The sequence below is a fragment of the Solanum tuberosum genome, unplaced genomic scaffold, assembly GCF_000226075.1.
Source record: "Solanum tuberosum cultivar DM 1-3 516 R44 unplaced genomic scaffold, SolTub_3.0 scf00192, whole genome shotgun sequence".
Classification (NCBI taxonomy): Eukaryota; Viridiplantae; Streptophyta; class Magnoliopsida; order Solanales; family Solanaceae; genus Solanum; species Solanum tuberosum.
The window spans coordinates 907,023-922,848 of NW_006239115.1; the positions used below are offsets into that span (position 1 = coordinate 907,023).

The 15,826-nt window shown below is 31.4% G+C and overlaps 1 protein-coding gene across 1 annotated transcript; it reads right to left on the bottom strand.

Annotated features, from left to right (window-relative positions):
• Positions 1–8,448: 8,448 nt before the first annotated feature.
• LOC102587187 (40S ribosomal protein S18-like) lies at positions 8,449–10,773 on the bottom strand. The gene is made up of 4 exons (XM_006355081.2): positions 10,663–10,773; positions 10,410–10,570; positions 8,990–9,178; positions 8,449–8,786 (listed from the first exon to the last, which is right to left on the bottom strand). Exons 1-4 carry the CDS (start codon positions 10,663–10,665, stop codon positions 8,681–8,683), a joined length of 459 nt encoding a protein of 152 aa, XP_006355143.1. The 5' UTR covers positions 10,666–10,773; the 3' UTR covers positions 8,449–8,680.
• Positions 10,774–15,826: the final 5,053 nt, after the last annotated feature.

Genomic DNA, 15,826 nt, shown 5'->3' on the forward strand with positions numbered 1-15,826 from the left:
ATATCTTGGGAAAACCTAAGTTACCCATACAATGAAAGAGGGTCCAATTTCAGAAAGCTTGTAAACACCTACAAAGCTTTCACAGCAAAACAGTGGTGGAAGTTTAGAACTACTGATTCCTTATGGACAAATTTCTTAAAGGCAAAGTACTGCAAAGATGAACACCCTAGTACTGTCCAATGAAAACCAGGTCAATCTCATAGATGGAAAGTTATGTTAAAAATGAGAGGTGAAATGGATGATAAGATCTGGTGGAAAGTTAAGAAAGGAAACACCAACTTTTGATTCGATAATTGGACCAATCATGGGCCTTTAAGTGATCTAATTGAAGACACTCTGGTATGCCAACATATATGTATCAAAGAGGTTCTCAAACAAGGTCAATGGGACTGGACAATCCTTAATCCTCATCCTCCTGATCAAATCAAAGAGATCATCAAAAAATGTTACTTAATCTTATCTTTTATTGCCGAGGATACTCCGTATTGGAAATTCTCTGAATCAGGAAACCTCTCTGTTTCATCAGCTTGGAGGCTCCTTAGACAGAAAAAACCTTTTGCACCTATTGACCCTAAGATTTGGCAAAAAAATGTTCCTTATAAAATGTCATGTGTTGCTTGGAAAGCCATCCACTGCAGATTGCCTACTGATGATAAGGTAAATAAAAAAATTAAAATAACTTTTGTCTCTAAATGTTTTTGTTGTGTTAGCGCAGGTATGAATCCAGGAATGGAAACTGCAGAACACCTTTTTTGTAATGGAAACTTTGCACAACTATTGTGGAGTACTTTTGCTGGCAGGATGGGCATCATCACCAGAAATACCAACCTTCGAGATCTGCTTCACAAATATTGAAACTTCACCTCCAAAAATCATGTGGCCACCTATGTACTAAAGATCCTCCCACCTATCCTTATGTGGGAGCTTTGGAGATCAAGATGCAGTTCTAGATATGATGAGGAAAGAACATCCATCACAAGATCTACCTATCAAATCTCCTTTAACATTTGTCATCTAACTAAGAAGATTTTCCCAAATCTTGACATACCAGATGATTGGGAAAAATTTCTCAAGCTCATGGAAACCAATTTTGCTGGTACTACCTCGTTTCCTATCAAGTGGATTAGACCATCTTCACCCTTTGTCAAAATGAACTCGGATGGGACATGTGTTAGAAACTCAAGTGGCGGGTGGCCTTCATCCTTCCACTTGGAAATGGAACCAACTGAGGCTAGTGCATTTCTCTTTTGTCTAAAATGGTGCATAGACAATGGGTATAACAATATAACTGGTGAAACGGATTCACTTCTCCTCCAAAACTGTATCCAAAATTTTTGGTCCAGTCCTTGGAGAATTATAGAAACAGTTGAAGAAATTAGGAAGTTAGTGTGTAGATATGATATCCAGATTAATCATTGCTTCAAAGAAGCCAATAAAGTGGCTGATAAACTAGCGTCGATGAGCCATTCCATCAACAGTGTCAAGATTTATACTGATCATAACTCATTGCCGAGAAAGGTAAAGGGTCTTTTTAACTTAGACAGATGGCAATTTCCTTCCTTTAGGACTAAAAGAAAGAAACCGAGTTTGATTTATTTTGATCCTCCTTGAAGAATTTCTTCCTATTGCCACTTTGTGCAATTTTTTGTCCATTGCAACTGTGTAATCCTTCACAAGAAGGCAAGGTCTAGTCCTCCTTCTCCAATTTGTAATCTTGTCACAGTGGCAATGATAGGAATTAATTTTTTTTTTTTTTTTTAAAAAGACACTTAGTAAAAGTATTAGTAATGGATAAATATTATCCAAACTAAATGAAAGAAATAATAACTCTAAGACAAAATCAGTCTTATATACATGAGAGGTCTTGGAAATCGATAAAAAAAATTCTTCCACAATAATTTTTAACTTGTAATGAATATAAACTTAAACTAAAATTTCTATCTTTTAAAATTGGGAGGCCTCGAAAATCAATAAAAAAAAATTAATTGACTAATTTTAACTATATGCTTAATATTAATCACAAATAACAACAAAATTAAAAAAAATACAAGACTATATATATTAAGAAAGTTCTATAGCGATATCATCATCATCATCCCCCCTCCCCCCGCCCCCTCTCTCTCTCAAAATAATCACCACATGTATCACAAAATAAAATTTTATTTTTTTCATTCGATATTTGATACCCACATTAGAGTCTGACTAATTTGCATCGAAAATTAAAGTCCTAAATTGGATGTAAAGTGCTCTTTTATTTATATCAAAATAATCACTGCATGTATCACAAAATCAAAATTTATTTATTTTTCATCGATATCCACATTGGAGCCTGACTAAATTCGAATTTGAATCGAAAATTAAAGTCTTAGATAGGATGTAAAGTGCTCTTTAACAAAGACGACTTCATACTATGGTTACTAGAAGATACCTAACATAAGAAAGGTATAAATTCACCCCTGAATTTGTCCCCAAAAGTCAATTACACATTTAAACTAATACGGTGACCTATTACACACATTTGCTCCTAAATAGTGAATTTTTTTACCCCTAAGACGTGTAGCACCGCTTTCACAATGGAAGGTGTATCACACCTGCACCACATCAATGTCATGTCACTGTCACATCAGATGTCATGTCAAACTTTGACTAAAATTATCCATGTCATTCAATTGTTTCTTCTTCAATGAACACACCATGAAACCACTACCATTGCCGCCATATTACTACCAAATCTGTATATTTCACCATGAAAATTGAAATAGTCACCATAAATTTCACCACCTAAGATCAAATCCACAATAGAAATCATACTATCACCATTATCCCCACAAAAATTATAAAGACCCACCACAAAATTTGACACCCATAAACAAATTCATCACCATTAAAAGGTTCAAACCCACCACCAAATATCACTACCACCATTGTTAATATCGATTTTTCCTTCTCCACAACCTTCAATTCCCGCTTCTTTGTTACCCCTCACCAACAAATCCATCATTATATTTTATTTTTTAAACTTACTCATCAATTTTATCAACCACCAACAAAGCTGAAGAGAAAAATCAAATATAATGAAAATGGTAAAATCGAATAAGCATAAAAATAGGGTATGATTGGGGGGGGGAGAGGATTTTGGTGGAGGCATAGTGGGGTAGATGGAAATTGGGTAAGAAAAAATTATGAAAAAAATAAAGAAGAAGAGGTGTGGGGTTGGCGTAGGGTAGGGGTGTCAATGGTACGGTTCGGTCAGTTATTTTTTTAAAATTATATCATCCCAATTTTTTGGTTATTTTATAATATATAACCAAAATTAGATTTTTTAAAACCATCCCAATCATATTGATTTCTCTTCGGTATCGGTACGGTTCGATTAATTTTTAATTTTTTTTACTTTTAAAATATCACCTCAAAATATACTACTATTAAAATATTTCTTTCGCAAATGTGTTATTGAAGAAGCATTTTAATTCTTCATCAAGAAAACAAGAATATAAAACCTTGTTGTCGTATTGTTTGATCCTAAACATTTAATAGGAGTGTTTGCATATGTTTTGTTGTATTGTTGATAGAATATCTATTACAGTATCTTTTAATTCTAAACTTAATTAAGTAAATGTTGATTAAAGAGGAAAGACCCAATGTTGTCTATAGTCACTAGAGACCTAGGACCTAGATTATATTTATATTTAAAAATTATTACATAAAATATATTTATATATTAAATTTAACATATTGTTAATATATAAAATATATTTGCATACATGTAAGGTTGTTTGGTTCGAAAAATTTTCTTTTGTTTTTATAGATTAAAAAGATCATCTCAATTGTTCGGGACGGTTATACACTTAAATAAATGTCCACGGTTTTATTGAAAAAATAACATAAATCGGTTCGATTCAATTAGGTTTGGTGATTTTTCATATTCTTTTGACACCCCTAGCGTAGGGTGGTAGGAGAAAGAGGATTTTAATTATTTTTTAAAATTTATTTATTGCCAAACGCGCTTTTCTTTTTTTATTTTTTGCCACGTCAGTTTTGGGGTAAAAATCATTTTTAAATAGTTAAGGTGTGTAAAAGATCGTCATGATAGTTTAAGTGTGTAACTGACTTTTCGAAATAAGTTCAAAGGTGAATTTATGCATTTTTCCACGTTAAAATAATATCTAAGAAAAAAGAAAATCTCAAATATCACACAATTGGTAATCACAATAACTAAAAATTGCACAAAATGAATATAAAACAACCAATGGCTATATCAACATAGTAACAAATCAGTACGAAAATGGTGAAATACCCAAAATGAAAACAAGAATAGAATATTATCTGTCCAACAAACAATAAAAGTAAACATTTATCAAAAACAATAATAACAGACTTAGAAATATACAAAAATGCAAAAACTAGAAGAGTCACAGTGGTGATTTGGTCGTTTGTGGTGACTGGTTGTCGGAGTTTCACCGGAGTTCGGAGCTCCTATTTGTTAGGATTTTATTCTGATTTTGTTATTTTATTTGAAATTTAATTTTTTTCTCAAAAGAAAATCAAAGTATTACCCTAAATGCTTCAACTTTTCCTGAAAGGAAATTATAATTTTCTTTCATATTTGGTTTATTCTTTTCTTAGAGGAAAAGTTTGGACATCTATAAATTGAAGATTTTTATTCTCATAGCAGAACACAATAAAATTTACAATGTAATCGTTTAGAGATTTGAAGATCTCGATTCTCTCTACAGTTTTAATATTTTTCTTTTATATTAGTTTTCATATGTAGACCAATTAGTCAAACTATATAATAATATTTTAGTATAAGTTTTTTTCATCTAATTTATCAATTTTTGATTTGCAATTGTAAATTTTTGCATGATACCCTAATCACTTTCGAACCCAACAAATTGCTAGTGGTTCCCTAAGCTTCGCTAGAGTCAGGAGTTTCGGCGGCTGGGTTGTTGATGTTCGTTGGCTGCGCGAGTTTTTAGCTTGCTGGCTGGGTGTGACTGGTGGTTTGTGGCTGCCAATGAGGTGCGTGGACGGCTGTTTGGTTGTTGACTGATTGTTTGATAGTGAACAGTAACTGGGTGGTGGGGAGAGAGAAGAAGCAGCCATGGCATTGTGGTACTGATGGAAGGCTTCATTGCTCAAGCTCTGGTGAGCTCACCCGAAAACTAATGGAACAAAAATCTGAAAATTGGTTTGCACGCTATTACATAATAGGGGTTTATCTAGTGCATAAAGTGTTCACTATAGAGTACTCACCCGAAGGAGAGAAACTATGACAGAGATTGTAGCAGCGGCACGTTATCTGGGTTCAAAAAAAAAATTGAAAATCATTTACTTAAATATAAAAATTATTCACCATCTTTTTTATTTTGAAACTAAATAAAGATTATATAATCAATTTAAAACCACTCATTCTACAAAATTATGGACTATCAAAATCATGAACTAATTAGATATATGTGTATGCAATGTGTTCTTAAACACTGCTAAAAATATTAAAATAAATGTAACCAACCACATGTAACAAGTGTAATTTAACAAAAATGATGATTCAATGAAATTGAAACAATATTTTGTTTATGTGCAACCGGACTGTGACAAAAACAATAATAATAAAAAATAATTGATAAATTTTTTAATATCTTCATAAATAAAGATAATTATCGATAAACCACATTAAAATTACAATATATGAATTTTTTTCAACTATTTAACAAATAAAATACTTATAAGCAGAACTTTGAAAATATCATAACAAAATTGAATTTCAACTTAACGGTTAATTCACCATTGTAGCCTTTCTTTGATATTTGGCAAGTTGATAGTCATCTTGAATTGTTGTATCCAATCGTATAATTTAATTTATAAGTTTAATTTGATTTGATGTTGAAAGCTGGAAAAGAAAGGTAATTTGATTGTGATGGTTATATAATTGGATTTGGTTACTCTAAACTTTACTTCGCTTCTTACAACATGTAAGAATTTTTAGAACAAGTTACTTGCATATAGTGGTTGATAATTTTTTTCAAGAAATATGTCTTTTATTTAACAGCTCCATCCCATCCTAAATATCTGCTTCCCTTTCTTGTACATTAGCTTTCGTCTCATCTTCTTTATATCGATGGGGCAGACTCAAAAAACAACGAGTAAGACATATGACAGCGGATTAATACTAATACATATAAGGCAACAAATACAAATACAAAAGCCAAGAAATACAAATATATACAAAATACACATGGCAACAAATGAATACTGTCTTTCAATGATACAAATACAAATACACATGAATATAAATGCAAATGTTATGAAATACAACGTTGATACAAATTGTATTTCATCAATACACTTGAACTTGATACAATTGTATTCGTTGATACAATTTATTAATTAATACTAATTGTATTCCTTAACACATATACATACTAGTTACATATATAGAACCAGGGGCGGAGCTACCCTTTCCCGAGGGGTGTCAAGCGACACCCCTTCATCGGAAAATTACGTTGTATAGGTAAGTCAAATTCTGATTTTATACCTATATATATTAGAATTGACACTCCTGAACCAAGTTGAAGGGTTGGTTCAGCGGTTCAGGGGCTACAAAATTCCGCCTTGTCATTGACCTAGGCGTTGGATGTTCGAACCTTGCTGAAGTCTATTTTTTTTCAAAGGCTTTCAGCATTTTTTTTCTACTTTTTAGACAATTGTAACTTTTTTGTCTTATAGTTTTTAGATAGCTAAACGTTTTTTCCTCCAATTTTTAAACCATTGACTTAAATTAAGTTTACTTTAATATTTTATTTTTTAAAGAAATAAAATACACTTTAGGGATTTAGAGTCTAGGGATTAAACAAATCCCCAATTCCAAAATCAAAAGTTTTGAAGAGGAAGAGTCCAAAAAAGTTGTCTTTGTTCGCTGACTGCGTCGTGCAATCGTCTTCAAACTTCAATCGCCATTGCTCGGCATCAATCTACGTCCTGGTCATGGCAACGGTAAGTTCCTACTTTCTTACACCTTGTATTTATTTTCCTCGTCCAATTTGTTGATGGACTTAGTGATCTCTCAAGAAAATTAGTTGAGACAAAGAAGAACCTAAACTTTCCTCTTGTATTCCGCTTAGTGAAATTTGCTTTGCTTTTACCAGTTGCCACTGCATCCGTTGAAAGAGCTTTTTCAGCAATGAAGTTTATTAAAAATGCCTTGCGGAATCGGATGAATGATGAGCTTTTGAGCGGTTGTCTAGTTCCTTATGTAGAAAAAGATGTATTTATTAATATTTCTAATGATACTATTGTAAAAACATTTCAAGAGATGAAACCGCGTCGAGTACGGTTGTAATAATGTAATTATGTTTTGCTTTTATTAGTAAAATTTATTTTGTTGAATTTTTTGTGTGCTACTTTATATTTTGACACCCCTCAATCTAAATCCTGGCTCCGCCACTGTATAGAACTATACAACACATATATAAATACATAAATTATATTCGTTAATACAATTGTGCTCATTGATACAAATACATGCTAGTTCAAAATATATAATTATCCTGCATATATACAAATACAACTCGCATCGCACTCGCTTCTCTTCTCATTATAACATATAGGCTATAGCTACGAATCGTAATTAAGCAAACTACAGCTAAGTCTTATTATGTTTCTAGCATAAGCTATTTTTAACCTTAACTCTTTTTAAGGAACAGCCCAATTGCCTCATATTGGAAGGGGAAGAATCAACTATATATACTATGCAAAATTAGACCCATATTTATGAACTATATATATTATGCAAAATTAGACCCATATTTTATTATGCAAAATTAGACACATATTTATGAAATATACCAAGAATTTTCAGTTCACAAAATGTTACCGAAGTTATTTTCTTATGAAATATATACAAAATATTGGTTAAGGCGTGCAAAGTTTGCTTTAAATTTTGCGTATGAAATTGATGAACAATATGTATATCTCATTTAAAATTAAGAATTTACAAATGTTGTGTGTACGAAAAGTATATTTAACATGTACAAAATGTGTGTATCTCGCTCAAGACTTAGAATTGCACTCATCTATGTTGTGAATTTCACATGTTTTAAGCCACCAAACTGCTTGAGAGTTCCTTCCACATCCCCAACATTGAGCATGCAAGAATACTTGATTTCTTTGATGATAATACTAGTCAAACCAAAATTCCTCAGAAATTTCAGCTTTACTAAAACAACAATTCACATATCATATAGGTCAAGAACAGCAGCATCTATAAGCACTCAGTAGTCTCCCTCTAACGGCAAACATGCTTCAATGTTTTGGATTAAAGTTCCGGGGCAATAAGCATTACCATTATGCTACCCTAAGTTTTCTGAGTGCTCCGTCTAGCCCAGAAAACACATCCGCTCCTAAAATTCAAACCCCAGCCCTTTCACTCAAACAGTTGAAATAAAATATTGCATCCAAAAAACTACTCATTCAATTTAAAATTCAAGAACAATTTGCAAAACATGATCATACAGCAACCTAATCCTTTTGCCACTAAAGCAAGAAATTAAACTATAACCCACCAACGGGAAATTTTAAACATAACCAGTTCATAATCCCTAACAAACATCTTAGACATATATCGCCAGCAGCGCATAAAAGAAAGCATGTAACAAACTGGAACTGACAAGTAGATAATTTATCGCTTTTTTGAGACACCAACAGTCTTTCCCCTGCGGCCAGTGGTCTTTGTGTGCTGACCACGAACTCGGAGGCCCCAGTAGTGACGTAAACCACGATGATTCCTGCAATCACCAGAGGATAAATAAATAAGATAAAAAGAAAGTGCACAAATAAAGAAAGTTTTAAATTACTACTTTTTTGACAAGGTACTTCAACTCTTGACCATATGTTTCCCTTATTTGCAAAATGCTGTGTGTATTCTCTTTATTTTGTTAATCAAAAGCTAAATGAATTATTTCAACAGCAAAAGCATTGGGTAAACTACCTGATCTTTTTCAGGCGCTCCAGATCATCCCTAAGTTTCATGTCAAGAGCATTAGAGGTAACTTGTGAAAACTTCCCATCCTTGTAATCCTTCTGCCTGTTCAAAAACCAATCAGGGATTTTGAATTGACGAGGATTGGCAACAACCACCATGACACTGTCAAGCTCTGCAGCAGTGAGTTCACCAGCCCTACAGAAAGGAGAAGCAAGAAGAACTCAGATTAAATTTCAAGAGATAAAATACAAAGTGGGAACGTCTACAGAGCTGTTAACTCATGATACCCTTGTATGGCGGAAAAATGCATGGCGTGAGCAACAAACTACAGGTATAAATCAACCTACATAGAAATCTCAAAGACTATGGACAGGAAAGTTTTCAAGCTTCCACTTCATTTTATTGGACCTCCGTTAAATGTATAGTGCTTTAGTTTTGACTAGGAACCAAATTTATGAAAATTCGGGATATTAGTTAATCCAGTGGTCAATAATTAAAGATATGCATAATGCACCAAAATGGCCTATGAATCTTGTGGTTTTAAACATGCTATAGAATGTTAGATTTAAAGAGTTATCAAAATTAGTAAGAGGAGGTAAAAAAGGACATTTTAATTGAAAAGGAGGGAGGTAATAAAAAGGAATAACAAGGATGAACAATTTTCAATCAGCTTGAAACTGTTCTTTTTCTGAAAATGTAACAAAAGGAAATATGAGGTCAGTTGAACCTATAATCACAACTTAAAACTGATGTTAAAGTCGAAAAGAAGTTGTCCTGGCATGTACATAGAACAGGAAAAAAAACACTAAAGATCGGGCTTTTTCATAATCACTGCCAAAATAGATGGAGAAGGCCATATGGGAAATAAGAAAGAGCAATTCTTTTGACAAACAACTTTCTTTCTCCAATACTCTTAGATAGTCACCCTGGTCCCGAAGAATAACACCATAGACCAGGTTATAAACCAAATCAATCATTCTCTATTAGAACACAATTCCCAATTCATCAGTCTTCCCAACAATCCACCACAGACAAATCTCTAGGCCCAATCATCTTCATTCATGCATCATGACCACAATGATGCCTCGTTAATAAATTGCAGATTAACAGTCCTCAAAGTAGTACAAGGAACAGTTTTGCATCTATGTCCCTAAGTCTATTGGATAATAGAGAATTAAAACCCAAGAGATGCACTCAACCAGAGTGTTATATGGAAGGATAAAAATCAACTACAAATAATACACAAAATAATATCTGCAAACGATAAAATGCACACACCTAGAAACAACAGTAAAGTTCTATTTCTGACAAATCAATAAATCGAATAGTGAAATGCATACTATGATTATATGACCGAGACAGTTAACTTAAAGGATAAACAGAAACAGTAAGGGCATTTGGGAATATACTAGTTGAAAGGGCTAACCTCTTGTTCATGTCGATATCGGCTTTCTTGCATGCAATGTTCGCGAAACGACGGCCAATACCTTTGATGGAGGTCAAGGCGAACATGATCTTCTGCTTTCCATCGACGTTGGTGTTTTGCACACGAAGAATGTGCTGAAACTCTTCATTCGCAACAAGCGACTGAAATCACCAACACACAAAAACACCAAATTAATTTCAAAACATTATTAATCATAAAAGTGCGAGAAGAAAGAGTAGGTGTTTGGGTAAACCATTGCTAGCTTCTTCTGAATCTTCCTCTCTGCGGCGGCGGCGGCTTCTTCAACAGATACGGACCTCCAAAACCCTACAGGCGGGTATTAGAGTTTTCCCTTTTTATATAAAATGAAATGGGGTAATATCGTAATTACCATTACCTCAGGTCGCAGTATTTAACCAAAATTATGAACAAAATTGCCTTTGATTAAAAGTGTTTTTTTTTTGAGAAAAGACATAAAGTCACTGCTGAACTTGTATCGAATTTTCAAAAAGACACCTTAACTTTGCAACCGTTTTATTATCCCACTAAACAATTTTGAGCAGATATTATTATATCATTTTTCGATCAGCCCCAAATTTTAAGAAGCAAATATGTTCACACACCAATCATTACATGACACGTGTTAATTAAATTAAAAATGTAATCGCTACATAAAAAATCACTCAGTTTTAACAAGACAATTATATCATCAAACAAATATTATGATAAATTATGTAAAAGATAAAAATGATTAGATATGAAGATATTTTTAATCATTCATTATATATTTACAATTCTTGAGATATGTGATGATATCAAATCATTTAATTTCTGTTGAAATATTTTTAAAATCTACATTTTTTTTTCATATAACAATCGATTATTGGAAAGGTTGTTCAAAAGCTTAGAAAAATTATTTATGCCTGCGCGAAGCGCCGGTAAATGACCTAGTTATAAAAAAAATTGCCTTTGATTAAAAGTTTTTTTTTTTTAGAGAAAAGACATAAAGTCACTGCTGAACTTGTACCGAATTTTCAAAAAGACACCTTAACTTTGCAACCGTCTTATTAACCCACTAAACAATTTTGAACAGATATTATTATATCATTTTTCGATCAGCCCCAAATTTTAAGAAGCAAGTATGTTCACACACCAATCATTACATGACACATGTTAATTAAATTAAAAATGTAATTTTTTTTTTCATTTTAAGTTTTTCCTTTATCTTTTATTTTTTTTATTTCTCTCTCTTACTTTTTGACTTTTAATTTTGATTTATCTTAAATTTCACTTCATCTTCCACATTCCACTTTCAAGTGATTCATCCCTCAATTTTCTTTTTTTTCTTCACCTTCCACCCCATGTCAAATCGAACCCCACTCACATTTTTTTTCTTTTCTTTTTCTTCTTCTTCTCCGGTCAAATTCTTTATAGAATTCATACTATTTTTTAGACTTTATTGAATTATTGATAACAAATTAATTATTTTTCTAAGAAAATTTAAAATTTTGAAGGTATAATCAACTACTCATTTTCATATAACTTCAAAATTATAAATGATAATTTTAAAAGAATCAATGAATTCCCCGAAAATTGAAAGAACTTAATTGAAATAGGATAAAAAAAATTATATGATACTTCCTAATCATCTTAAAAATCTAATGGGTTTATCAAATTATTCGAAATGTAAAGAAAATATTTAGATAAAATTTTAAAATTAAAGAGAGTAATACTAATAGTAGTAAAAAAGGGAAGGTGAAGTTGTGGTAAAAATGATGACATTGAAAGTGAGAAGCTTCAATGAATGGAGATGACAATGGATTTTTGAAGAACAAAGGAGAAAGAAAGAGAAAAAAAAAAAGGAAAAAAAGTTAAAATAATAAGAAAAATAAGAAATTATATTTTATAATAAAATACTTGTAAAAATAAAATTATATTAGTTATTTTAGGTTGTGAACTTTCTTTGAGAGAGTGCACACCACTCTCTATGTCAGGTGGACAAAAAATGATATAATAATATATATTCAAAATTGTTTAGTGGGGTAATAGGTTTGCAAAGTTAAGGTGTCTTTTTTGAAAATTCGGGACAACTTCAGTGGTGACTTTATGTCTTCTTCTTTTTTTATTATAATAAACGAAATTGTTTTTTCTAAAATTATTATTTAATTATTTTTATAATATTGATTCCTAAAATATATCAAAAGAATTGTGAAAAATTAAGGACTCGTAAAGTATATGATAAAAAATATAATAGAAAAGACATAAAGTGACACCTGAAATTGTTTCGGATTTTCAAAAATACACATTAACTATGCAGGCGTTCTATTGCCCCCTAAACAATTTCGAACTTATATTATTACATCATTTTTCAATCTGTCCCAAATTTTAAAAAGCAAATGTTATCACACATAATCATCATATGACACGTGTTAATTTAATTTGAAATATAATATTTTTTCATTTTAATTTTTTCTTTATTTCTATTTCTCTCTTACTTTTTGACTTATTTTAATTTCATTTTAAATTATACTTCGTCTTCCACCTTCACTTTCAAGCTACCCTTCTCTCCATTTTCTTTTTTTTTCTTCTTCTTCGCCTCCCACTCTCACCCCACCCCCACGTCAAGTTGAGTCCCTCCTTCATTTTCTTTCTTTTCTTTTTCTTCTTCTTCATTCAAACTCCTTTTTTTCAGTGCATTTTTTTTTTATATAAAAAATCAACTTGTTCTCTAGACTTTATTGAGTTATTGGGAAAAATAAAAAATTTAAAGGTATCATCAATTAATTTATCTCCTTCTTATATAACTTCAAAATTTGAAAGAATCAATGAATTTCCTGAAAATTGGAAAAGCTTAATTGAAATTCAGATAAACAAAACTAAATGATACTTACTATTATCTTAAAATATAATGGGTATATCAAATTGTTCGAAATGTAAAAAAAAAAATTTAGATATAATTTTTAAATTGAAGAGAGTTAAACTAAAAATAGTAAAAAGAGGGGGTGGGGGTGGAGCTATGGCATTGAAAGTGAGAAGCTTCAATGGAGATGACAATGAATTTTTGAAGAAGGAAGTAAGAAAAAGAAAAAAAAAACATATGGTCAGAAGCACCAGAATCAAGAATCCATTGATCCTGGGACGAAGACTGTGCAACATAAGCAAATGAGTTACCAGGTTGTATTGTGCAAGTAGGTGATGATTGTTGTCTTGATGTTTGATACTGAAGGTGGTCATTATAGTTTGCTCCAGTTAAAGTGATAGATTGCGATGATCCATCCATTATGTGAATTTTTTTACCAAACTAAGCCATTATTTAAAGCAATTCATCAAAATAATACGTTTTTCTAAAATTTTACAAAACTAGTATAAATGTATTCCACAATAACGTTTTAGGATATATTTTATTTTAAAAAAATTCAGTTGTTTGCTGACGGCGTTAGATTGAGAAACATTACTCACAGTAACGTTTTACACTAAAAACGTTACTCACAGTTACGTTTCTGAGAGGGAAAACATTACTCATTGCTCGTGCAAATAATTTTCTAGAAAAGATTATTTTTCAATGTTCACTTTACAACATACATGAATCTTCTAAATATAAACCCGACATACAAGAATCAAAGTTATTTGATTGAATCTATTTAGAAGTATTCTACAAAACAAAAACGATATAAATACGAGAAGATAGGAATTCTAAAATCCAAACATTTCTTCTACTATTTTATAAGGAAAAAACATACATCAAACAAATAAAAAATACTTTATTCCAAACTATATGATATTGCACGTCCTCTGAAAAAAAATATAAAATCACAAGACAGCTAGAAAACCATTACATTACTGAGTACTAAAAAGTCACCTGCAAAAAAAAAAGACTGATCCACCACTATACTAAGCCCTCTAGAAATCGCAAGAATTGAAAATGGAGTTGTAAGGGATGGAAATTTATTGAATCGTTGGTAGCATAAGGGTTTTAGGTAAATGAATTTGAAATTGGGGTGACAAATAATTGAGGTACTGAAAACGGCGTCGTTTATTTGAGTGGCTCGACAAATAATAGACTTGGGCCTAGGTTATGTATTGGGCTAAAATGTTACTCACAGTAACGTTTATTCATTTAACGTCGTCAGCTTCGTCAATTTTTATTCCATTGAATTTTTAAAATAAAAATATCCTAAAACGTTATTGAGAAATACGTTTATACTAGTTTTGTAAAAAAAAAAATGTATTATTTTGGTGAATTGATTTAAATAATGGCTTAGTTTGGTCAAAATTTCTGAGCTCTTTTGTTTTGTCACAAAAAGAAGTACTGGAAAAAGGAAGAGTTGACCAAAATAATCTATTAGTTGAATCAATTCACCAAAATGATTGAAATTTTACCAAACTAGTATAAACAGTGTTGGTAGTAACGTATTATGATATGTTTCATTTTTAAAAAAATCAACGGATCAAAATATATTGGGAAACGACGTTAAAGTAAAAATACGTTACTGATAGTAATATTTTAGGCTTAAAATGTTGTCGTCGGTAACGAGTCTCTGCAACTCTGCAACATGAGAATCTCTGTACCAAATACGTTATCAGGAAGCACGTTTTAAAGGTAAAACGTTACTTCAATTAATGATTCTGTCAAATCAAATCACAGGTCTGTCTTTTAAGAATCTCTGTATGAAATGTGACGTTAAAGTCGTTACTGTGTGTCACGTTTTAAAACTAAAATGTTACTTTGAGTAATGATTATATCGAATCATGTCTGCGGGAACGTAGTCTTGTTGATTTGATCTATCAATAAAACGTTACTATAAGTTACATTTGAACTTTAAAACGTGACTGACAGTAACAACAAACTGCTAAAGTGTTCCCTTTACAATTGACCACAGATTATTATAAGAAATGGTTTGCAACATTTTTCTACAAAGCTTCTGCTTATGTTCCCCATTGTTGATACAATATTCACAAAATTTTAATAGATATGACTTGTCAATACATTGTAACGTATTTATAAAAATATTTTTTAATAATTATAATGCATATTTTATTTTTGTGTGTAGATTTTTTGATGGCTAATTTTCAAGATAACGTGATGGTTGCGTTGTATTGGGGTGGTGTATTAATCACGAAAGTGATTGGATTCATATATAGCGAATGTGCCAAAATGATTGTTAGCATGTCTATGGAATACATATGAAAGTAAACTTAAATGTTAGCCCGAATTATTATGTAACTTTTTCTTGGCAGCACACTTCAAAAGTGACAGTAAAATTAACAAAACACATTTAAAAGTTTTAAGGCCATCCTCTTTAATTAGAAGGGTACTAATATAAGACAAATCATCTTAAACTACACTAAGCAACAATAGAACTCGAGTTATGGAACGAGGATAGATAGAAAATTTTATTACAACTTTAATTAACAAT